The 25,708-nt window shown below is 28.1% G+C and overlaps 3 protein-coding genes and 1 long non-coding RNA gene across 7 annotated transcripts in view; 1 reads left to right on the top strand and 3 right to left on the bottom strand.

The window, feature by feature from the left end:
• LOC122500407 overlaps positions 1–25,708 on the top strand; it is a 69,289-nt gene that overhangs the window by 36,198 nt on the left and 7,383 nt on the right. For both annotated transcript variants that reach the window (XM_043609324.1, XM_043609323.1), the window contains exon 3: positions 11,429–11,482. In XM_043609324.1, the coding sequence (XP_043465259.1) occupies positions 11,429–11,482 (54 nt within the window). The remainder of the gene's footprint in view (positions 1–11,428; positions 11,483–25,708) is intronic.
• LOC122500413 lies at positions 9,185–10,879 on the bottom strand. The gene is made up of 3 exons (XR_006301474.1): positions 10,755–10,879; positions 10,459–10,617; positions 9,185–10,357 (listed from the first exon to the last, which is right to left on the bottom strand). It is a non-coding gene; the product is annotated as an uncharacterized LOC122500413 (long non-coding RNA).
• Positions 16,091–21,172, bottom strand: LOC122500410. 3 transcript variants are annotated; one of them, XM_043609326.1, is made up of 4 exons: positions 20,838–21,172; positions 20,331–20,467; positions 16,658–16,785; positions 16,091–16,588 (listed from the first exon to the last, which is right to left on the bottom strand). In XM_043609326.1, the coding sequence occupies exons 2-4, from the start codon at positions 20,452–20,454 to the stop codon at positions 16,358–16,360; spliced, it is 483 nt and encodes a 160-aa protein (XP_043465261.1). In that variant the 5' UTR covers positions 20,455–20,467; positions 20,838–21,172; the 3' UTR covers positions 16,091–16,357. The 3 variants fall into 3 exon arrangements, with proteins under 3 accessions (XP_043465261.1, XP_043465262.1, XP_043465263.1); XM_043609327.1 differs by having other exon boundaries at positions 16,091–16,585; XM_043609328.1 differs by lacking the exons at positions 20,331–20,467; positions 20,838–21,172 and adding an exon at positions 17,045–17,124.
• Positions 21,622–25,708, bottom strand: part of LOC122500411 — a 50,760-nt gene continuing 46,673 nt past the window's right edge. The window contains exon 8 of the mRNA XM_043609331.1: positions 21,622–22,068. The gene's annotated coding sequence lies outside the window, so the exon portion shown is untranslated. The remainder of the gene's footprint in view (positions 22,069–25,708) is intronic.

The following is a 25,708-nucleotide window of genomic DNA, read 5'->3' as shown; positions in this document are numbered from 1 at the left end:
TACTCATTCTGTATTTCAGTTTTTAAGAATACTTGGTGTTCGTGGTGAGTGTGCAATGAACTTATGGAGCTCCACGTCAAGCCGCGACGCACGGAACAACGCAGAACAACGCGACCGCGCTCACAAAAAAATTCACAGTTAATAAACTATTTCGATCTACCAACTTTTTCTTTCAGTTATTTAATCCTTGATTTATATAGTTTAAGTTTCTAAAAAAAAAATTTTACGAAAAAGGTCCAGAACACAATTAATTATTCATTTGTTTATTATTAACAATTATTTTTTACAATAAATAATTTTTTTCAACATTGAAATAATTTTCTTTAAAAAGCTGAAATCTTCATTAATTGTGTCCAAAAATTTTTATCAAAATCCGATAATCCAGTTCTGAGATATAAATGTTTTTAAAAAATGTTACATTAAAATTAAATTGTTTATAAAAAATAAACAAATAAATATTTTCAAATAAAACTTGGTGACTGTTTGTCCCTCTATTAGTACTTTATTTTTATAAAGTTTATTATAGAAATTGCAAACCTTGGAAAATCCGTTGCCCACTTCAGGAATTCTTACCCTCTTTAAAACATTCCTAATTCCAGAAAAGTTTCATACGTCTTATGCGAATGTATGGAATTATTTCTATTAATTTTTTGTCATTTCTTCATTAATTGAATTAATTAAAAGAAGTAATAATTGAAAGTATTCCCAAGCTATTGGGCGCAAGTCTAGGCTTAAAATAATAAACTATAATTAAATTTAATTAAAATTTAATATTTAATTAAATTTAAAAACAAAGTACTGTTACGAACCATAATTTTATTATTTTTGGGACGTAACATTTGCATTGAAAAAGCCTAAAATTAATAATTAAAGAGATTTTCATCTATATCCCAGGCGCGAAAGACCAATGCTGACGATAGATTAAAGGTTGATTGAGTCTTGAACGCTCAGTGTGGGTAACTCACAGTAGAAGCAGTCTTTACATCACTGTCAATCAATATTAGTTCAATATTGGTTCAACATTGGACCCAATGCTCGTCCCATGCTCGATTCAAGATTCGGTCAATCTTTATGAGTGAAGTTCGAACATCTAATCTTGATTCAAGCTTGAATCAATCTTTACACAATATTCAGTTTATCTTTATTTATTACCGTGTTCACTTAATTAAATAATGTTATAATAATTATAATTATAATAATTGTTTCAAATAATAATAATAATTAACATTAAGTTATCAATTGATAAATAAATATTTATATTTATTTAGTATAAATATATTATTATTTGTAACATTCATATTTAAAGAAAGTTAAATGGAAATTTTTTTTTATAAATGTTTTCAAAATTACTATAGATAATTAATAAATAATAATTAAAATGTGCAATAAATATTCCTGACACTGCATCATATTTAATAATTTTATTAATTATGTTAACTTTTAATATTAATTTAATTAATTATTATTTATTTATTAATTAATTATTATAATTATTAATAATTATTGTTCAATTAATAAATATTATTATAATTAATAATAATTATAATATTTAACATTATAATTCATTATTATTCCAAATTATATTTATTTAAATAATATATTATTAATATATCTAATAATAAATGTTAATAATTTTGTTACTGAATAATAAAAAATATCAATTATTTATTTATCGATGTTTATTAAATTATGCATTAAATATTTTTAATTGTAAAATGTTTTAAAAGTTGAATTTTGTAATGATTACAATTTTATTATGAATTATTTAATATTCATTTTTAATAATTAAAATAATTCAGGATTAGTATGTGTAAAATTTTTAGTCATAGTTTTCACTTTGCCCTTATAAGTAACAAAGTATACGGCACTGGCATTAATATATTTGATTAGTCCGAGGTCTCATCGAGACTCAGTGGCCGTGCGGTTAAAGTGGTTGCGTCAAGGACTTCCGGAATGCGTCTGGGGCGGGGGACGTGAGTTCGATCCCACATGCGAGCGGATTTTTTCATTATAAGCGTTACATAAAATAATAAAATTACTGTATAATTAATAAGTGTTGTGAATAAAAACTTGTGAACTTGTTTGTAAATAATATTTAAAGTCTGTTAAAAATGAAGTTAAAAAATGTACAAATTATCACAAATTGTCTTTTTTTGCTAATATTATTTTTCAATATTATTATGTTAAATGACATTTATTGTTAGTAATGTAATATTTATATGAAAATATTATAATTATTATAATAATAACTTATTGTCATTAAATATGTAAATACATATATATTAATAACAATACTGTTTATTATTAATAATAATAATTAATATATTCACGTTATATTGAATGAACGCGTGAGAAGCGTGTAAATTTGGGAACAGTGGAAGCAGTCTTGTTCAGTCCTGCTTTCGGCTTCCGCAGCATTGATTGAAGACTGAACGCCAGTCTTCAACAAAGACTGAGCGTCAGGTTTACATCGATGTTACTATTCCGGACTCAAGCAGCCTTGCTTTCGCTGTCCCACCAATCTTTAGCCAATACTGACCAACCCTCAATCAAGCTTCGTAAAGCCTGAACTCACTGTCAGCTCGCGCCTGGGTAACGGACCGTCAAATTTCTACTTGCGTTTCACCAACTTTTAACGGAACGTTATCTCGATTTAACCGATGTTAAATCTAACCGGCCACAATAGCTCGGTTAACGTGTGTTAACAGCCGGTTAACGTATCTTAACCTAAAAAGTGTTTTGAAAAGTGACAGATAGTGAAATTCTTGTTGCTAGAAAAATAAATTTTATGAACCATAAGTCAGTAAAATTAAGGAAAAAGTCAAATAAATTTTATTTCAAAGAAATTTTAATTCAATTGTTCAAAGATACTTCAATTTTTTAAATAAATTCTATTAAAAAATAAACACATTAATTGAAATTTTCTTTGAATTAATACAAATTTTAAATAATGTTATTTAAAATTCGGATAAAATTGTAAATTTTAATTCAATTGTTGAAAGATTTGAATTTTTAAAATAATTTTATTAAAAAATAATAAAAAATTTGTTGGGGCGGTATCAATTTCTCACAATTCAAGTGTATATAGGAAAACTGAATAAGTTAAAATGCATACGAGAAAACTATATACAAGTAAATTTAAAAAATAAAATCATTAAATTATGTACTTTCGATTCACAGTCAGCGAAATGAGCAACTCAAAAAAAGAACAATTTTATTCAAGGCAACCATTTAGATTTTTATATCTAAATTTTTTCATTGGATTTTTAATTTCTTTGGACTTTTTGATCAGGACAAAAAATAAGTCCAAAGTGTAACAATTTTTTTTTACTTTTTTGGATTTCATTTACTTTGGAATTTTCTGATTGGACTTCTTGTCCGGATACCCTTGTATACAGTTGAAAATAATTTTAATTCTTCATTAAAATTTGTAATTTCTAATAGTGTGCAGTTTTCTCGTGGTCAGTTTAACGAAATACAGTTTTTTTAATTTAATTTAATGATTATTGAATTGAAATTTTAATTGAATTTTTAAAATAATTTTATTAAAAAATTATTAAATTAATTGAAACTTTGTGAAACTGTCTTAAAAATATTACATAAAAATTACATAAAAATAATACAATTTGTTAAAAAATTTCATTAGAAATTTAAAAAAACCAAAGTCTCAAAGAATTTTTATTTAATAATTTATAAATAATTGAATCCATTTGCACAAAAAGTTACAATTACAGTTTTTATAATTAGTAAATTTTAAAATGATTTAAATTAGGTAATTTTTTTTAATAAAAGTCTCGAAAAATTTTATTTAAAATTGTAAAAATTGAAGTTTTTAAAATATTTCAATTTTGTTATTATTAATTAAATTGAAGATGATTGAAATTTTATAAACAAGTAATTGGAAGTTTGTAAAATAATTTTAATTTACTAAATTCTATTAAAATTAATTGAATTTTTAAAGAATTTTATTGTAATTTTTAAAAATAATAGACAGAAGTTTGGTACAGTAAGAAATTTTATTTTTAGCTGTTTCAATTTTTGAAAGAGGGATCAGAGAAAAAGTCAAAATTCTATCTAGAAAACGTACACTTTTCGTTAGAATTGACCAATCATAATAGAGAAAGTATTGTTATTTCGAACATAGTATACGTTTAGTTAACCATGGCTTATAACATGTTGGTGGAACGCATAGGCGGTTAAAGTCAACTTAACAGCGCCTTAAACTTTAGCGGACCGTTAGTTAATCGAACCTTTAACTACGAGTTGGTTGAACCGGGCATAAGTCATTCAATTTTGAAATATTTAAAAATTTAATTATTTGACATGTTTTTCGTCCAACGAAAAAAAACGTTGCACATCACTCCACATCACCCTAGTGTTACTTAAAATGTCAAAAATTTAACCCCCACTACTTTCTACAATTGTTTTGCTTCCTCGTGAGGAAGCTTTGTAGTCGTTTAATTTACAAAATTTTTAAAAATCCTTTTAACAAATTTTCTTCTATATGGGACTATGTTATATAAGACCCTGAACAATTGTCCGGATGTATGTATGTGTGTGTGTGGATCCCGATTTTTGTGAACACGATAATTCGAAGAGGTTTTAACGAATTTGGCTAAAATTTGACAGGCATATTTATCATAAAAATATCTCGAAATAGATTGATAAACTTTAAAAAATTCCCAGAAAAATTTTTTTTTTACTTTTTTTAAGTTGCTTATTAAAGTTCATATATAATAAAATCTTATTCTTTGCTTCAAGACGAATCGATTGATATATACAAAGTATAAATTTTATGAGAATTTATAGAGTTAATCACAATTAAAGCTGAAAAATTCTCATTTTTATCAAAAAATGACTTTTTTCCGCAAAATTATGTTGCTGTATAAAAAAATCTTACTCATTTATTTATAAAATCTTATTCTTAGCAATAAGACGGATCGATTGGTATAATTATATAAAGTATATATTGTATTTAAATTTATAGAATTAAAACCAATTATAGACAAAAAGTTTGCACTTTTAAACAAAATTCTTTTTTTCTTAAAAATCATGTTGCTGTACAATAAAATGTTATTATTTATTGAAAAATAAATCAAAAATCTTATTCTTTGCATCAAGACGAATCGATTGATGTAAATGAAGTATATATTCTATTGAAAATTATAGAATTAATTACAATTAAAGTTGAAAAATCCACTTTTTTACTAAAAATTTTTTTGTTTATTTAGATTCATATTACTGTATAAGAGAATTTTATTCTTTCTATTAAGACGAATGAACTTTATTTTATAAATGTTAAATTGTATTAAAAATGATTTAAAAATGAAATATACTTATCGTTAACGCTTCCTCCACGAAGAAGCAAATTTTTTTTGCTGATCATAAAGAGGAAGCAAAATGTTCATGTAATGAACATCTGGATTTACAACTTGTTTTAAATGAGCTAATATTTTACAAATTTGTTACTGTCATATAGCACAACCATTTCTTAAAGTAACAAGCCAATCCCAAGACTTTCAATTTTTGGCTGGGACGTTTGAGAATTAAGGGGAGGTTCTCATTGCAAAGGCCAAAATAAACACAAACTTTGACAATTTTTTGCGAGGAACGGCTATGACTTAGCGATGTAGTTCTTTTTTCTAAATAAAGATACATTCTTGAACTTTTAAAACATATATTTCATTTTAAAAAGAATGCAAAATGGCGGCCAATATGGCGCATCTAGAAAATAATGTTTTTTTAAACATGGAAAACGGTGGGCATTCTACACTGCGCAATTTTTAGTCTAAAACAAAAACTCAAAATTTTTTATAAAGATGACATCCTAAAGAATAGGTTATACCTATAAAATAGTTAAAAAGTTAACAAAATGACAAAATGGCGGACACATTTTTAAAAAAACTGCGTTTTTGCATTATTTTTCTATATTTGACCTCTTGTAAAAATCTCTATTGTTAACAATTTTACCATATTATAGGTATAACCCCAGTAGAATTTAGTTACCTTTAAGTAGCCGCAAACCCGAAGTTGATTGATTAAATAGTTTAGACGCTACGATGCCCACCAGTTTGAAAAATCTTGTTTCGAGAAAAGCGTTTAAAAGCGTTTAAAGTTTGAGAAACATTTTTGTGCAATAATTAAATTCTTTCCAATTCTTTGTTCAATTTGCGTATATGATAAATATCTATAGGTATTTAGGGTCACTCTTTACGATTCTGAGGTCAGATTTGCAAAATTTTTAAAAATCGATTCGATTTGCCTGACATTTGTTATTCAGTGTTCGGGATGCCGGTGAGTTCAAGTCTCCATAAAAACGAAAATATTCTTCGGATCAAAAAATCGCTATACACACATATTCTACATATATATAGCTTTCAAAAAATACAATAAAAAAGAAATAAATTTTTTTGATTCCCGCAATGGCAACCTCCCCTTAACGCCCCATATTTATTTTATTCAAACTTAGGCGTGAGTCTTAAAAATTATGTGCTACTTTTCAATGTAAGTGTTTATGTTTATTTGAAAATTTCTTTTTTTACCACACATCGTTAAAAATTGTTTTGTAATATTAATTAATTGTCGTTTAATAAGCTTGTTCAGAATAGGGTAAGTGCATCAATTGCTGCGGATCCTTCAATTGCTACGCGTTCGTGAAATGTGTAATTATTTAACACTTAAAAAAATATTAATGTTTAAAAAACGTTGAAAAAATTATTTTGAACAATACGTGATACAATTGTCTATAAAGATATACATTTAAAATAAAATTACTTTAATTATTTAACTTTAAATTCTGCCTACCGCAGAAACTGAAACATGCATGTGAAATACATGTGCTTAAGTTGCGCAGAATTAGACGCTTTTTATTTTATATTATTTAATTAATATTGTTTTACAACAATTTAAATAAATTATTTTATGTTTTTTAATTGTCTGGTGGTCATATTGAATTAATTTGAACTGATTTAGATCATGTGCAGTAAAGGAATAAGAAAATAAACGTCCTTTTTTAAAAGATTGTATTACTTTGTTAACTTTGATAAAAAAAAATTATTAACAATTAAAATCGGAAAAATCGGCTTCGAGGGATGTCTTAAGAATTTATTACCCTTTAATTTAAAACAAAGAATACTCAAATCGGTTAAAAGTTGTAGGCTGTATACATTTTTGAACAGTAAATTTTAAAAAAATCCCACTATGTGGTGCAACTACCCTAGATGTTTTACTCATGACTTTCACAGTTGAAAAAACTAGAAATTTCTAGCCCTATGTACAGTTTATGAAAAAAATAACAACAATTAATAGTTTAAACAATTCAATAGATTTTAATACTTTTTTCATATATTAAAAACACTCAAACATTATTTTAATAGGGTTTTTTGATTAATTTTCTTAATTAAAGAAGCTAAAAAATATTTTTGACGATCTTTTAATACTTATTGTTATTAAAAAATTTATAAAAACAAAAATTCAAAAATCGAGTTTGTAAATTGCGACCTGTAAAGTGATTTGAAATGAAAAAGTATTTTGTGGAGCGCTTGCACGTCGCTCTTCAAAATTATGTCATTTGCTCAATTTTTAAAGGTACTACAATTTTTTTCTGTTAATTAATGGAAATGTTATTATACCACCCGGCTATCACAAATTATGTATATAGACATAATGCAAATTTAAAAAGTTTGTTTTAGGTGGACCAGTTTAGAAATTTTGACTCATAAGTGTAACCCATGAAGTAAGCATCCGTAAGGTGTTAAGTGGGGGTATTCATGAAATCTCGACGTTTTTGGGTCCCCTGAACCCGAAAAACATTGTCTGGCGAGTACGTCTGTCTGTCTGTCTGTATGTATGTATGTCCGTCTGTAGACCAAAATGTTGTTCCCACGATAACTCTTTAAAAACTTATCGGATCGTTTTTAAATTCAACACACTTAAAGTTGGTGTAAAAATGAAGGCTAAGTTTGTTAACCAGCCATTTTCGTTGAAAACTACAATACCCTTCTAATTGCAATTAAACTTATAGAAAATGTACTTAGTAGTTTTCTTCTTGAAGTTGGGCAAAAAAACATGAAGATATTTTATGATTTTATTAATTTTAGCAACAGTTTAAACAAATAATTGTTATTTAGAAATGAAGTGCTGGCTGCAATAAGGGGACGAACATCTTTATTCAATTCTTCTTCTTCGTCACATTTAAAATATTTCCTCCTGATATCAACCACAGCTTTATAATTTATAAACAGATGATATTTATCAAAAATTGGTCTTCGTTCTTCACAGTTACATTTGCATTCCTTAGAAAACTTAAAACAATTGTTTTTACTCAAAATCCGAGTTTGAAAAACGTTTAACATTCTCACTTGCGCAAATATCTTTGTAATCGAAAGAGGTAATCTCGCTTTCAAATAAGGTTGAAGACCATCATACAGAGACAATTGAGAATAACATTTTAGAGAAGAGTAGGTCTGGAGTCTCATTAAATAATCGCCAACCAAAATATTTTCAAATTTCTTTAATAATTTATTTCGATTACTTCTCAGAAGATCGGCGGACAAGGAGTTCCAAATCTCCTCAGCTCCTATGCTTTTAAAAAAGATCTTTTTAACCTGAAAGGCCCAATTATATCTTTCATCGACATTATCATTACAATCTGCTAAAAATTTAATTCTTTCAATACATATTCTTGGATAGCGCTCTTCGTCTATATCGTAGATTTTTACCAGCCAATTTAAAACCATCTTAAAAATTCTCAAAGAAATGTGCCTACTGCCAGTCTCTATTCGAACCGCGTAATTTGGGGTGTTCCTAGGTAGATTAAAAAGTAGATCGATTTATAGAAAACTGTTTCGGATGTATTTATAATAATATTCATAATGCCTTGTCTTCGAATATTGGACCAGCCATCCATTTGAATTGATATACTGAAGGCAGCTTCAATTTTTTCATCTACAATTTTTTTGACTCGAGAATACTCTGTATTCAACAAATTGTTTGATAATTCGTAACGGGACGGAATTTTGAAAGAAGGTTTTAATTTTTCAAAGAACTGTATCCAATGATTATTTTTGAAAGAGGAGTGCTGGAACAATAAACTGTTCTTGCCAGCAGAGTGACCAATTCTTTCTAAATAGACAAGTATAAAATTTAATTTATTTTTACAAACAAATTTATATATCATATAAATAATTAACACTTACAAAATTTATTTCTTTTTACAAACACATTCATATATAACATAATTAATGTACGCTTACAAAATTAATTTACTTTTACTATCAAATTTATATGAAGAATGTACACGTACTTGTTGCACTACAGTTACTGTTTTATCTCTACTTATGAAATTTTCAATTGATTGATTCAATTTTATTTTTTTTTTCACTGGACAGTCAATATGAATTCAATTTCGAGAGTCTCCAGAGGTAGAATCATTTTCAGCATTTTCAAATGTTTTCTTGTCATTAGTGGCATCTAATGGTCCACTTACTGAATCCTTTATTTCAGAAGGGCACTTCAAGGACATTTTGATATGTTTAGTTAACCGCGTTGTATTATTTACTGAAATCCATTTGCAATAAATACATGTCGCTTTTATTGTCGACTTATTATTTTTTCCCTTAACAGCTGATTTAGAAAAATACTTGTGCACTGAATATTTCTTTCGAGACATAATTTTAACATTTGTTAAAAGAGTTTAAAATTTAGTAACTATTTCGTATTTAGGATTCGTATTAGCCACCGAAAATATTGAAAGTTACCTAACCTAAACTGATAATTGCGCCTGTTACTGAAACCATTTTTTTCATAATTTATACGATTTGAGCTTTTCATTTAAGTTGTCTAGACATAAAGATTTATTTACAAAACTAAAACGTACAAAATATCCTGTATGTCGTCCTTACAAACACGCTTAAGCAGATCATGAGCTATATCCGCAAAATAATTTTGAACAATGTAAAAATATGCACTAGATTCTAAATCGAGTTGTCTTTTACTCCAGCCTTGTTTTGATTTTTAAAATCCTCAGCTTCATATTGCTCAGGAGTTCTTAACAATTTCTTTCGAATGGGACGATTTTTCTTACTTTCGTTTTTGCTCATTTTACATAGTTTACAATAATAATTTGTATTATGACCTTCTATAAATCCACTCGCACTGCGAGCTTCATTGTCTCCGCTTTATAACCCTAATGCAAAATAAACTCTTATTTCTTTCTATTCTTCTTTTCTTTTAAATCATATTCTATTTTTAATTCTCCAAGAAGATAAGCTGCTAGGTCCAAAGTAGTTTGCAGAGTTATCCTCAGCCCTTCTGCAGTTTCATGCGTCAAAAACCACTCGAAACTCTCGTGCAATATCTATAAATATATAATTAAAGTTAATGAATAACGTCAGGATAATAAATAATAAATAAAAATATAATAAATATTTTCAATGTTTTAATAGTTAATGTATATACCCTAAGATCATCAAAATCGAGTTTAAGGGCAGTTTCTATAGCGACTCCTTTTAAAGCGTTAATTCTTTCGTAAAAATTAGCAGTAGCTTCGCAATTTTTTAAACTGGTTTCATATGACTTGTAAAATCTGAGAGCACGAGCAACAGACTTGCTAAATACCTAGATGCAAATAAAATAATTCAAATAAAGTGTTCTAATATATAGAATATAATTATATTCTATATTTATTTCTTAAGAAATAAATATAAATATTTTTTAGAAATATAAATAAACCTTAATCTTTTCAAAAAACTTACTTGAGTAGCCAATGATACTCTTATTCTTAGAAAATTATTAATTTTCAAAAAAGCATGAGAATCATTTAAATTAGGGCACAATCTATTTGCTTTTGGTTGGAGTTTGTCTATATCGTATAAAATTGTAATATATCCCTAATCAATAGGATTGTCATCTGGTACCTGGATGAATTTAATTAAAAGATAAAAATGTCAATTGATAATTAAATATATGTAATTATGATAATTAAGACATTTTTATTACAATCAACTTTTACCATACTTGAAACATATTTTACCTTCGAATCGTTCTAACTTGAGGCAATGGCTGGTGAACGCATATTTAGAATTAATGACTGGATAATAAATTCATCAGAATAACGTCTGTCTCTTGAATTTTGTGTAGCAGCTGCTTTAAAAATTTCATGAATGGCAGTCTTTTGTTAGGACTAATTTCTCCAGTTTCATTAATTAAATCATCCAACTTTTGTTAACTCTTATCAAAAATCAAGAATTCCGACAAATACATACCACATGATAAAATTCATATTTCATCGACCTGCTCTATGTTTCATGTTAAATTGGTAAAATGACAATAAAATATCTTGCTATCGATAAATGGAGTAAGAAACCTTATTTGTAAAGAAATAACTATTGAAGTATCAAATAATTATTTTATTTATTTCATATTTCAGATCGAAAGAAACTGGAGCCGATGAAAATTAAAGACTTGATCAAATCTTGTAGTGGTAAGTTATTTTATTTTATAGTATAGTATTGTATACTGGTCATTTTCAGTAAAAGTTTCACTCAAATTTTTTTTTGAGGAAAACAATTTTTTTCGAATTCTATATGAAAAATAAGTAAATACGTGTTTTTTTATTTTTCTATTTGATCAAAATTACGGAAGTTATAATTTTTTTAAATTTAACGTTTTTAGAAGCAAAGGACTTTTGAAACTCTTTTTTCTCTGTTATACCAAAAGATAAAAAATAATATAAGATATGAAAATTATTGGTTTTTTCTTGAATATTTCGAATATGTAATAAAAAATAACATTAATAGAGCGGAAAGTGTTCTTTAGGGTTTAAATGATATTTTAAATTATGTCAGTCATTGCACAGACTTTAGAGAACGAAATTAAGAAATGAAACCACTTCAAAAATCCATTTCATTAGTAAGGCGTTTGTTTTGTTTTGTAATTAAAGGTTAATTTTTTAACAAGTGTAAAGGCGAATGAAAATTTTCCAATTTTTTATTATTTATAACACAGGACCACAAAATTTTTTAAAAAAAAGTATTGACCGGACAATATTTTCTATATGTTTTTTGGGTCGCTGAATTCGAATCCGAACTCAGTTTTCCGCCATCACGTCAAGTTTCTTCACAAATTAATAAAATTCGAAGAAAACTGACTGTAAACAAGAATTTAAATAAAAATAAGCAGAAGATTCTATTAAAAAACAACTTTAAAACACTGAAAAAATATTATATAATGTTAAAAAATCAAAGAAACTCGTAAATATTCAAAATTTCAGATGGCCGATCCAATATGGCGTCGATTTTTTTAAAATTCACCCAATTCGCCTGAAACTTGTTACTCGGGGGTTCTTGGGGTTGCTAAATACGAATTTCACCTCAGTTTTCAAAAATTCAAAATGGCGGATCCAATATGTCTGACCAATTTTTAAAAAAATTGTTGGATTTACCTGAAACGTTATGCTTGGGGGTTTACGGGGTCGCTGAATACGAATTTAACATTAGTTTTCAAAAATTCAAAATCTGAGAAATTTTTAAATAATTCGTTAGCTATTTTGGATCCGCCATTTTGGATTTTTTAAAACTAAGGTGAAATTCGTATTCAGTGACTCCAAAAACCCCCAAGTAACAAGTTTCGAATAGACCTTTTCATTTAAGGAATCTGTACTGCGCAAGCGCGGAGTATATATATATAACTTCCGACAAATTTTCGAGCACTTTTTGTACAAAATGCACAGTGCCAATAGTGAAAAGTAATTAAAAAATATTACTAATGAATGTAGAAAAAAAAATTAGCGTGTATTAAAAATGAGCAGTATCCCTGAGAAAAATAATCCACAAAGGAAAAAAATTGATGCACAAAAAAAATGTTTGTTTTGGGAATTGCAAAAGTGATGCTCGTTGCAAGTCTTATTTGACTAAAAAATTATTACTTTATTTCTTTCACAAAACCGTTTAACATTTAGAAAATGAAATATTAGGAATGAAAATATTCGAAGTAATTGCAAAACTTGTCAAGTATGTCGAAAATGAGACCTGTTGGTAAGGTTATGTTCATAACATAACATAACCTTATTTACATGTAAACAATATAGACTTTTTTACCCTTTAAACACTGACTTCGTCTTTATAACCATATTTTTAATTGACAGACAGTATTTTTCTCTACCTGTTCAAACATTAATTTTGCTTCTGGAATATCATTTTCATCGAGTTTTTTATTTGAATTGTTATTAGCACAATATACATTCTGACACAAAGTTGCTCGAAACTTTTGAAATCGCGCCGTCTATCATGGCGTAGCTTCAACTTCCGGTCTTAAATGAAAAGGTCTATATATCTGATAATTTTTTTGGTTATCGAGTTCTAGTTGACGGATTTTAAAATTAAAATATGCGTTTTTTTCGTCTTGAATTGCACTATTTAAATATATTTTTTGGTTTTTTTATTTTTTATAATTTTTTATATAATTTGTTTATAAAATGTTAATAAACAAATATGTTCTTCACGTCCTAACAAAAAAATTAAAATTGTATTGTATTCCTTAAATGTCTCCGAGTATAAAACCGTTTCGAAAAAAATGAGCCTCAATTAGAAAAAAAGTCATTAATTTAAAGCTGCAGCTGTGTAGGGCTTTATATGACTTTTAACTCGCCCCGCGCACATTGGCATTTTTTACAATTTACTGTTCAAAATTGTCTGTAACCTACAAATTTTATCGGATTTTCATGGGCTTGGTCTTAAATTAAAGGGGATAAAATTTCTAAGAGATCCCATTAAACCAATTTTTGAATTTTAAATTGTTTAAGGGAGAGTCTCCAGTTGTGAGACAATCAATTTTTTTTAACGATTGGTTTATATAAAAACATTTCTTTTTAAATGAGCCAACTTTTTCGTGTACGCCGAAGCGGATATATAAACTGTTTTTGTTAAATACCAACACTGTGTGTGATAATCGACTAAAAAGCGTTTTTTCAATAAATGCAAAGTACTTTTTTTACAAGTTAATTAATTGGAAAAGGTAAATGTAATGCATTTTCTTTTAGTGTTTTCCTTATATTTTGTGATGCAATTTTGCATTGTTCCAATCTACGGTTGAAAATAATTTAATTTTCATTTTTCAAAATAGCGCCAATTTCTGGGTGTGAGACACAGCATATCACCAGTTGTGAGACGGTGTCAACACCCATCTGGGCAGCATAAAAAATACGACTTTGCAGGCATACTATTTAAATGTTGTTTTGATTTTTTTTCTAGTATTTTTGGGCATGTCAAGTGGAAAAAAGTCAATTGATTCAGAAGAAATCAATTTTAATGCTCTTGTTGAAGCTATTAAATTGTGTTTTTTATAGTCATATTTTGGCGAATAAATAGAGTAGAGGGGGGTAATGTAGTGCAGGGGGTAATGTAGTGCACTGGCTTTACTGACTAAACAAATGAATTGAATTACTTGCCGTTGGTATAATAGGGTTAAGGTATCAAATAATAGTAATGTATATCATTTTGGCTTTATTGTGCTTCTTCTAAAAGAAGTTGTGGCGTCACTTCAAAAACACTAGATTTCGAAACCATATTTCCGTTTTTTAGTGACTTGAAAAAAATGTGAGGCTCGTTAAAAAAGTATCAGGAAAGTGATTTTTCCATGTAAAATTTACTTCTGAACACAAATTTAGTATTGTTTTGATGTTTAATTTTTTTTTTATTGAGATATTGAAGTCAACGTGAAAAAAGTGCTTGGGGGCATTGTAGTGCACGGGGTTGGGGACAATGTAGTGCAATTATACAGAGTACCGTAAATATGTATTATTTAACCATGTTTGCTTTTTGCAAATTTTTGCAGTTTTCTTTCAGTTTAATCTAACACAGGACCAAAGAAATCTCTAGTTTATAGTGCTATCCACGAGATGAGATGATACCATGCAAAGTCTCGATCTCGTCTCGGTTTTTACATGCAAAGTCTCGTCTTGTGGGCATCACTACTAGTTTATAGTTTTTTAAGTTTCTTATGTTCCTAATGTTATATCTAATAAAATAAAATCGTTTATGATATATTCTCTGCTTTTTATTCGACTAAGAAAGTGGTGCACTACATTGCCCCACAAATTTTAGAATGTCGAAAAAAAGTGCTTTCAGTTTTTTGGATATAGAAAAGCTCCATCTACATCTACAAAAAAATAATGTACACCATAAATGTAGCTAGAAGCATTGTCTTTCCAACGAGTTCTTAATGATCAAAATTGGTTGAAAATTGCGACCATAGGAGTCTCCGAAAGAAAAGTGCACTACATTACCCCCTTTCTTCTCTATTATTATTCAGTATATAATAATATATATTATTAATATATTTAATTATTTCTACTAAACATAACGTTTTATGTCAAACTTATTAAATTTTAGCAATTTTTAATGAGTGTCTCACAACTGGAGACATTTTTTTTTGACAAAAGCAATGTGCTCGGAAAATGTATCGTAAAATTTTTTGAGTTCATCGAAACACTACACTTTCTTTCAATAAAAGTTGCGTATTTCTGTTACCTTTCGAACGGTGTATTTTATTTACACGGAGAAAAAGGAATAGTTGACATATCCAGATACATGGATATCACAGCCATATTATATTGAAAAATACGGGATATCCATAGTTAAGGTTGCTTCATCCATATTCTATGGCTGGCTGTATATTGTTGGAGCAGCAAAAGACCTATGGTTGGGTGATCCATAGTAATGGAAATGGGAAACAAAAAATTGGAATCACTCAATTAATTAAATTCAATGTCACTTGAGATATTTTATTATTATTTTATTATTAATTTCTTTTCTTACAAAACTTTTTTTTTATATATTATTCTAAAGTCCAAACTTTCAGAGTATAACTCCTTGAAAACATTTTTTTGTATTTAATACTGTCCAAAAAGATCCAGAATACTGTAATCATTTTACAAAATGAAATTATAATAGTATATTAAGCAACAAGGGTATAAAGGCAGCCATTTGTTTACGGTGATTTTTGTAAGAAAAGAAATTAATTTTGATATTTTTCCAACTGATTTTCCAGACAATTTTCAAAAAAAGGTGTTATTAAAGAAAATTTTGGGTACTTCCAATTTGTTCAGAATAATACAGTGAAATGAAAAAAAAAATATTTGCTAAGAAAAAGAATTGATAAATTAATATTTTTCAACGCGATTTTCGAGTACATTACAAAAATGGGGATTATTTAAATAAAAGGGCATTATTTGAATAAAAGCGCTTATTTCCGAAAACGATTGGTACTTGGAATTTGTTAAGAATAACATAGTGGAAGGAAAAAAAATATTTGCTGAGAAAAGGAATTGATCTTGACATTTTTCCAGGGGATTTTTGAGTTAATTATTAAAAAAGGTTTTTCGTTGCTGTACCAACGTTGTAAACTGCAAACATGTATTTTTAATAAAAAGTATTACCGAGAAAATATTTTGAGATACTTTTTTTATCTCGGTGCTTGTTGATGGTAAATTATTGTTGTCAACTAATATGTTCAAGTTCTCTTTTCTTTGCGACGAATTGCTGTCAACGAAATTCCCATCATCACTAACTATGAACTCTTCAACCACCTTCTAAAATGAAACGTGAATTAGTATATTGCATGTATACTTTGATTATATGTTTTGAGAATTCATACTTACATAATCAGCTACTTCCTTCTGTTTTCTGATTAACATCATAATTTTTTTTCGTGGACCTATCTTTATTTTCATTGAACTTAAATCAGCTTCAGTGAGTTCCAGAAATGACAAGCCATCTATCCCTTCATCTACAAACAAAGCAATAATTAGGAAGCAGAAAAAAGTTCAGCTTTCACTTAATTTTGAAAATTAAATGTTAACGTTAAATATTTTTATGAAGCTAAAACTTGCTCTCAGTTATCACCATATACTTAATTCTTCAAAATTTAATGTTCGTTGTAAGCAAAAAATATTTTTAACTGTAAAATACAATTTTAAAAATAAGTGGAGACTGATAACTCAGTGTCAGTTTCAGCTTCATACAAAACTTAATTTGTTTTTAACAACCTTTTCTATAAAAGAATATGTCGAGGACAAATATATAAGTTATTATCAGAAGTTCCATTACTCCAACAACAAAGTGGCTTGAAATGAGCCAAATCGTAGACTGATATAAAACGAAAAAACTCAATGTTATTAAGGGATTCAATGCAATAACCATTTAAATCAATGTCAAGAAATGATGTTCGATAAACTGAAATTAGTAGATAAATTTCCTTTTCCCTTAGTACTATGATTTCGACAATGCGTCCAAAAACAGGTAAATTATCATCTCGAGTGTGTGCTACTTCGAGGCACACATATAATCCTCTTCGATATTCTGTGCCGTCTAATCGAATAGATGATGAACAGAAAACTTCATCAGTGTCATTATATCCAAAATCGTGCAGTTTTTCTCTACTTAAGGTATTATCTACCAAGTCAGTGTAGCCATTTAATACTTCTAATCTATGTAAGTTTACGTTCCCAGTCCCCCATTTTGCACATTGTTTACACTGCGAAACCCTTATGAGCGTTTTTGCAGGATTCTTAAAATTGTGTACATTCTGAGCTCGCAATTTTAATTCTGCATGGTTTCCTTCAAATCGGCAGCAGTTGTAATAAGCAATTGGACCAGCCCATTCAATGGTTTCTGGATAGTGAGATAAGTGATGAAATTTATTTATTAAATTTACATCGGGAAACAGCCTTTTAAACATGGTAAAGAGGTCCTTGATTAGTGCCCTTAAATAAGGCATTGATGAGTTCGACAATTTTGGAGCGAAAACCAGTTCCATAATCCTAATTAAAAGAACAACTAAACCAACGCACTCATTATTGGTAGCAGTGACTTTTTCGTACACTAAAAATGGAAAAGACCGAACTAAGAGCCACATTTGCATTCCTTTCTGATTTAGTGTATGCTCATGTTTTCGAAGCATTCCTTCAGAAAAATTTGCAGAAGGCTTATTTTTCATCTCCACGTATCCATAATTAAACGAGGATACTTTTGAATTGAAGTATTCAATCGTGAAAACTTCCTGCACTACTATGAGTTCATGCAATACCAACTTTAGAACAACGTGACATATTCCTTGCAAAAAGTCATGAAAAGGATCAAAGATTTTATTTTGTGAAATATGAAAATATCTCGACATATTTAAACAGCAGTCACCCTTTATACCAGTCTCTCTCATTGATTCTGTAGAAAAATTCTTTATCTTTATATATGCAAGGTGCTCGATAAAAAGGTTTTTAGTTCTTTCGATACCGATTTTAGTGGAACCATTATGCAAATCTTGTCTGCTATATAAACAATTTCTGCAAAATTTTTTAGCAGCTGGACCAAGAAGATTAAATACTTCATGTACTGCAAGTCCACCACCGCAAAATGCAGCAATAGAAGCTCTCATGACGTATTCGGTATTTCCAATTTGTACTTTTACACCTTCATCACTTTCTAATTTCAATAAATCACTCAAAAAAGGAGCAAGTATTTTTTCAAATCCGTATTTTCTGACATCAGCATCGCTGCAAATAACAAGGACATGAATGCTACTGAGCTCGGAGTTCATGTGGGGAGGCAAATTTTGAATTTGATAATAAAAGCAACCTAATTTGTGTACACAGGTTTTCGAACCTAAAGGGTTTACTACTTCGAGCTCATCATAATAAATTTTAAGTCTTATAGAATTTTTAAACCGACTAAATAAAGGATGCTCTTTAAAATGTTGTCCATCGACGAATGAACCGAGTATTCCATCTGGCGATTTATTTTCATTTTCAATGGCTTCACGAATTGTATCATTCGAGATCAACATTTTCAATACATTTATGATAGGTACATATTGGAAAGTTTCCATTACCATTTTCGGAACATATGTACAAGTTTTTTTGTCGAGAATATTATCCATGCGATACCCTAGAGGAATTTCCTCGGCATCAATGTAATTATATACATGTCTGAGAGCCTCAATTTGTTCGTCCAGTGTTTTAAGTCCTTTAAAGGGACTTTCGAAGTCGAAAACATCCAATAACTCCTTTATTTCTTCATTATTCAGCAATTGACTGTCCTTGAAATATTCGAATATTTTTCCTTTCAGAAAATCGCGAGTATGTAGTGTAAGTAATTCACACTCATCAAGAATACTGGTTACCATACTTCCAGTCACCGACGGATTACATTGCAATCGACTGATCATTCCAATTATAAAATTTTTTAAGTCAAGTCTAGGTATTTCAATCACATTTTCCCTCATTTCATTATTCAATTCCCGTTGCTCATTATTTTCATCATCCCCATTATCATTATTAATATTAAAAATACCAACAAGATCTGGTTCAGCTGCATCAGGCTGATCTGGTTGAGCTGCATCAGGCTCATTATTAATATTTTCAAAATGATTATTTCGTATATGCCTTCGTAAGGAAAAAAAGTACTTAAATTTTCGCTGACAGCCATTCTGTGCGCAAACAAATCCTCCGTTACTAATTTTTTGATTAATTGTCAATGCATGTTCAGTCATAAAATGTGTTCTTAAACCATTCAATCCTCCAAGCACGAATTGCTCACAAATAAAACATTTTAATTGGTCCATTTTGTTTTACAAATTTTTACGACAAATACAAAACATTTATTCTAAAAAAACAAAAACAGAAAATTAGGATATAGTATTTAACTAACTTTTACGAAATTTATGATTGTTAAAGTATTATAAATTTTTGTTTTGTATATTTTCGTGTATAGTATTATAAAAATCTTGTTCAAATTAAGAACAATTTAATTATATAAACTGTTTTTTAATTACCGGATATATCGCTTTACGCTTGGTCTTAAGTACGAGAAATTTATATTTTTCGATATAAATATATAATTAAAACATAAAATAGCCAATAGATTTTTTATAGGTTATATTAATTGTAATAAAATATTTGTCAATTTCATTTCTCTATAATTTTTAAACGTTCAAATATACAAAATACTTTTTTGCATTCCAATAATTTAAAAAATTACTAAACTGAAACAAAAAATATTGTAATTGGACATTTATTTAGTTAAAAAATAAGAAACGTATAAATGAAATTCAAAATATAAGAAGCAGTAAATATATAATAGTTCATTGGAACGTTCAAAACTTTTCGAGCTTTCAATTTTCAAAATCTTTCTAAATCAAAACTATTTTATATTTTAATGTAATGCAAATTAATATTCAAAATTATTTTATTCATATTTTCTCTGAAAGTTTTATAAATAATTTAAAAAATTCCCAACAGTAATGTTGGATATAAATATTATAAATTGAATTAGTTTTACCTTCAAGAATTTCGATCGTTTCCTTTGGAATATTAAATTTTAGTAATTCCCATCCTAATTCTGCTGTGGACAAAGTATCATATTTAATTGACTTGTCAATTTGATTGTTTTGCTCTTGTTCCATAGTCACAGTAGTCCTATATTAACATATTTATACAAATGTTAGATAAAGAAAATATTAATATTCAATTATAATGTAAAAAACGAATATATTTATTTGGCAAATAGGAAAATGAGAACAAGATCGTCTAAAAATAAAGAGTAAACAAAAATGCGAAACAAGCGTAACATAACCTGACTTTTCACTTTGTTTTTTAATTCAAATATATTATAAAAAAGGGGGCAATCAAAGAAAATTTGTTAGTACGACAAATTATGAACGGAAATACATTTACATGGAATAAAAATTTGTCAATAATAACATTTAAGAATTTGTGTAAACAGTAAGTCAAAAAAGTAAAAGTTTCAGTATATATATTTAGAAAATAAATAAAAAGCTATACTTACCACCTGTAAATGAATACACAAAGTCACTTATTTTTATTATTTTAATCTTTCTTGCATAAAACTGTGCGAACAAGAATCTCTTTGAGAACAATAAGTTTTTGAATAAAATCAGACACAATCGCCAAAATCATCATAACGCTAACCTCACTTTTCTCATCTACAGAATGCAGTGGCAGATTGCGCATATTCTGACGCACTGTGTACGCGCAGACGCGATTAATCACTGATGAAACAGCGAACGTCACTGAATTTTCAGTGAAAATTTAAGTCACTGAGAGAATCAGTGAAATTTTCGCTGATTCAAATTTAGAGAGGCATGAGTAAACGGCGCCACTTTGGCGGCTTTTTTCTCTCAGTGTAATGTCAATATCAGTAAACTCGTTTTTGAATTTTTCATACAATTTTTTTTAATTTTCCCGCAAAACTCGTTTTTGCATCAATTGCCTTTTTCCATTAATTACTACGGAGATGGTATCTTTTTTTCCTCGCAAGGCTGAGCTTACGTCGTCTCTTTCAAAAAATAATTGTACTTTTTCTTTACTCTCAGGTGAAATTGATTTTCCTACAAAATTTAAATGATTTTAAAAAATTTCAAAACAATTAAATGTAAAATTAAAATTTTCTTAAAAATTTTCTAACTATTTTATTAAAAAACAATTGTAGCATTTTTTTAATGTAATTAACCTTTTTGCTTATCTGGTTTTGATAATATTCCTTTCTGTCCAAGTACTCTTTTAGCTTTTTTAACTATCCAGATAACAATCGTGCGACGCACGTTAGTCGCATGATAAGAGACGTATTATTTGCGGGTATTCGTGCACCTTAATTAGCTGCATTTTCGTTGCACAAAGTATCCGAAAAAAGTGTCGCATTTTCGTGCAAGTAAAAACGCACCGTTAATGCATTTATGAGTAGGCGGGTTGTTCCTATACAAAACATCAGTTATTCTAATGTGCATATCGTGCATATCCAGTGCAGTTTTTTAATTTTATTTCAATTTATGTTTTATGTAATAAATACAAAAATCGATGTAGGATGTACAAGAGAGTTCGGAAAAGAAATTCTGCATATGTTTCCAGAGTTTCTCTCAAAAATCTCACTCCTTGCAGTTGTTTAGTGTTTGAGAAAAATACCTTTTTGTAGGGAATGATTAGGCTCTCTGGGTCATTGGATTTTTCCATGTCATTTCAGTAGGTATAGAATACAGTTGAAGTGAACATTATTAAGTTAGCTGTAACATATGAAGAAGATAATCTTTACCAAATGAATTAGTAGTTTTTTACTACAAATTATTCATTTTTAACTAAAAATCAGTCGAAGCAGTTATTAATTCATTAAGTGTATTTAAGAAAATATCACTATTTAATATTATACTTTTTGCTTGAAATAATATTTAAAGCAAAAAGTATAATATTAAATAGTGATATTTATAGTGTATATTATACATTTTATTGAAGCCTTCATAACGCCCGCACGAGCGTGAACTCGCATGACATACGAGGTATATGTACCTCCATGGAGGACACATCTGCGTGCTTATGTGCACTCACCTCGTGAAGGTAGTAATTCGCACGTCATGAGTCTCTTTTGCAGGAAATGTGCACTCATTATTGTTATCTGATAAGTATCGAGAAGTTCCCAAAATTCTTGCAACTTTAGCAATTGACCGATTTTCAGGAAAAAGAGACAAAATTTGAATTTTCTCGTCATTAGTAGTATTTACTTCCTGATGTTTGCCTTTTAATTTTTGAATTGTGCCATCGGAAGAAAAAATCGTCCTAAAGAGACAATTTTAATTAACAAAATTTCAAATTTATTATTATTTTATTTTAAATGTATTTCTTGACTTAATTAATCAAATTTATGGGAAAAATTTCTATATTTATCAGAGATTGTAATAAAAGAAATAAATCGAAAATCGATTACTTCGGTTTTAAAAAAAGTCACTTTTTAGAAGGAATTTCTATTTATTTAATGTTTCCGCTCTATTAATGTTATTTTTTATTACACATTCGAAATATTTAAGAAAAAACCAATAATTTTCATATATTATATTATTTTTTATCTTTTAATATAACAGAGGAAAAAGAGTTTTAAAAGTCCTTTGCTTCTAAAAACGTTAAATTTAAAAAAATTATAACTTCCGTAATTTTGATTAAATAGAAAAATTAAAAAACACGTATTTACTTATTTTTCATATAGAATTCGACAAAAATTGTTTTCCTCAAAAAAAAAAAATTTGAGTGAAACTTACTGAAAATGCCCCATACACTATTTTTATGGTATTAATGTTTATTTAATCAAAGATGTTAAAAACATTTGAATTATTCTGATCATATTATATTTTTTTATTTATAAAATGAGCTTTCGCTTCACAACTCAGCATTAAAATCTGTGAAAAAATTAAATTATGTAAATTCTTTTACTTACGCGCCATAAAATCCTAGCTGCTTATATTCGAAATATATCCATATTTTATGCATTCCTGATATAATCAATTTTAGTGAAAAAGACGTGCATCTCGATCTCGATTTTTGACATTTCCAAGGTGCACCACGTGGAGGCAACTTATTTTGCACCTGCTTTTGTTTTTTATTTCATTGCTCTTTTCTCTTTCAAAACTTCACGGTATTCGATTAAATTTTTGTCAAAATCATTCAAATCTGCTTTAGAGCTGTTGTTAGACCAGTTCGAATGTCGAAAATTCGACATTCGAATTGCCTAGTTCGAATGTCAAATATTCGACATTCGAGTTACTACAAAATTCGAACTAAACTGAGGTTTGTTCGGTTTTGGAACGGTATTAAATTTTTGTCAAAATCACTAAAATCTGCTTTAGAGCTGTTGTTAGACCAGTTCGAATGTCGAAAATTCGACATTCGAATCGCCTAGTTCGAATGTAGAATTTTCGACATTCAAGTCAGTACGGTTCCAATGTCGAAAAACCGATATTCGAGTTAGCCTAGTTTTCGACATTCAACATTCGAACTAGGAGATTCAAATGTCAAATTTTCAACATTCGACATTTCGGCGCCCCAAAACCGAACACGGTGAGCTTGGATGAAATTCAACCCAAAAGTCATGACCCTTTCTGGTTTATTTTTGATATCATTTAAGTGATGTCTAATAATCATTTTAAGATAAAAATTAAATTAATCGTTGGAGGGAAACTCAAATTATATTGATTTTTTAATTTTTTTCTAGGTTATTGTACATATTTTCTGAAGGATAATGTTTTAAACAATATTTATTACTTCAAAAGATATCTTTTAACATTAAAAAACATTCTATTTAGTAAAAACAATATTTTAATATATAAAGCTAAAAAATTGTTGAAAAAGTGTGAATTTTTTCGTTTTTCTGAAAATTACTCTTTTATAAGTCATTAAACACTAATATTATGCAAATGTAAATTAAAGTACATAAAATTTCCTGGAAAACTAAACAAGAAAAACTATTCTATCTATTGTTGTTACATAAATATGATGATTTAAAGTTCGTTTTTAATGCAAAAGTAATTGAAATTTATCATTAAGTCCAGTTTCTTTGGTGAAATCTTTTTTCTGGACCTTACTTGAAAACCATATAATAATATGTTTAAAAAAGTTAATTTTAAACATATTATTATATGGTTTTCAAGTAAGGTCCAGAAAAAAGATTTCACCAAAGAAACTGGACTTAATGACAAATTTCAATTACTTTTTCATTAAAAACGAACTTTAAATCATCATATTTCTGTAACAACAGCAGGGTGGCCACTGACCGGGAAAACCGGGAATTAGCCTGGAATTTTATACACCGGGAAAAAGCCTGGAAAAAGCCGGGATTTTTAATAAAAACCGGGAATTATGACATTTACAGACAAAATCGCAAAATCTATTATATAAAGACACTAAAAAACGCGTTTTTGAAGGTTTTCAGTATTTTTTTTCATTAACCTGACGTGCTAGAAACTTTTACATAGTCTTAAATTAAGGGGGAATACTCATGAGAAAAAAATTTTTCTTCGAATTTTTTTTTCTTGTTTTTTTTCAGTCGACAAAACTACATTAGAAACAATTCCGATATCAAAAATAACGAAAAAAATTTATTTGGAGTCTGTAACCCTATTTTTCCAAAATCCTTGGTCTTTTTGTGTTTTGCATTGATTCTTAAAATTCACGTTTTAAGCTTTAATTTAAAACCTTCTCGAAATCTCTAGCACGCCAGATTAAAGAGAAAAAAAATGTTGTAAACCCTAAAAAAAACTTTTTTGGGCTCTTTACCCTTACTTTTCTCAATATCCTGAAATGAAGGGTAATTTTAGGTCCCGGGATCGTGTTTAGTAGACAAAACAACATAAGAAACTAATTTTGCAGGCCTGTGTAACTAACCGGGAAAAAAATATATATTAGCCTGGAAAACCGGGAATTAGCCTGGAATTTTTTTTCTAACTTTTAGTGGCCACCCTGAACAGTGGAAAGAATAATAAATAGTGAAAATACGACTGAGTGATAGAATCATCTCTACTCTTAATAGATAGAATAGTTTTTCTTGTTTAGTTTTCCAGGAAATTTTATGTACTTTAATTTACATTTGCATAATATTAGTGTTTAATGACTTATAAAAGAGTAATTTTCAGAAAAACGAAAAAATTCACACTTTTTCGACAATTTTTTAGCTTTATATATTAAAATATTGTTTTTACTAAATAGAATGTTTTTTAATGTTAAAAGATATCTTTTGAAGCAATAAATATTGTTTAAAACATTATCCTTCAGAAAATATGTACAATAACCTAGAAAAAAATTAAAAAATCAATATAATTTGAGTTTCCCTCCAACGATTAATTTAATTTTTATCTTAAAATGATTATTAGACATCACTTAAAT

Source organism: Leptopilina heterotoma, unplaced genomic scaffold (assembly GCF_015476425.1).
Source record: "Leptopilina heterotoma isolate Lh14 unplaced genomic scaffold, ASM1547642v1 Lhet_184, whole genome shotgun sequence".
Taxonomy (NCBI): domain Eukaryota; kingdom Metazoa; phylum Arthropoda; class Insecta; order Hymenoptera; family Figitidae; genus Leptopilina; species Leptopilina heterotoma.
This window is presented reverse-complemented; position numbering and strand designations above follow the sequence as displayed.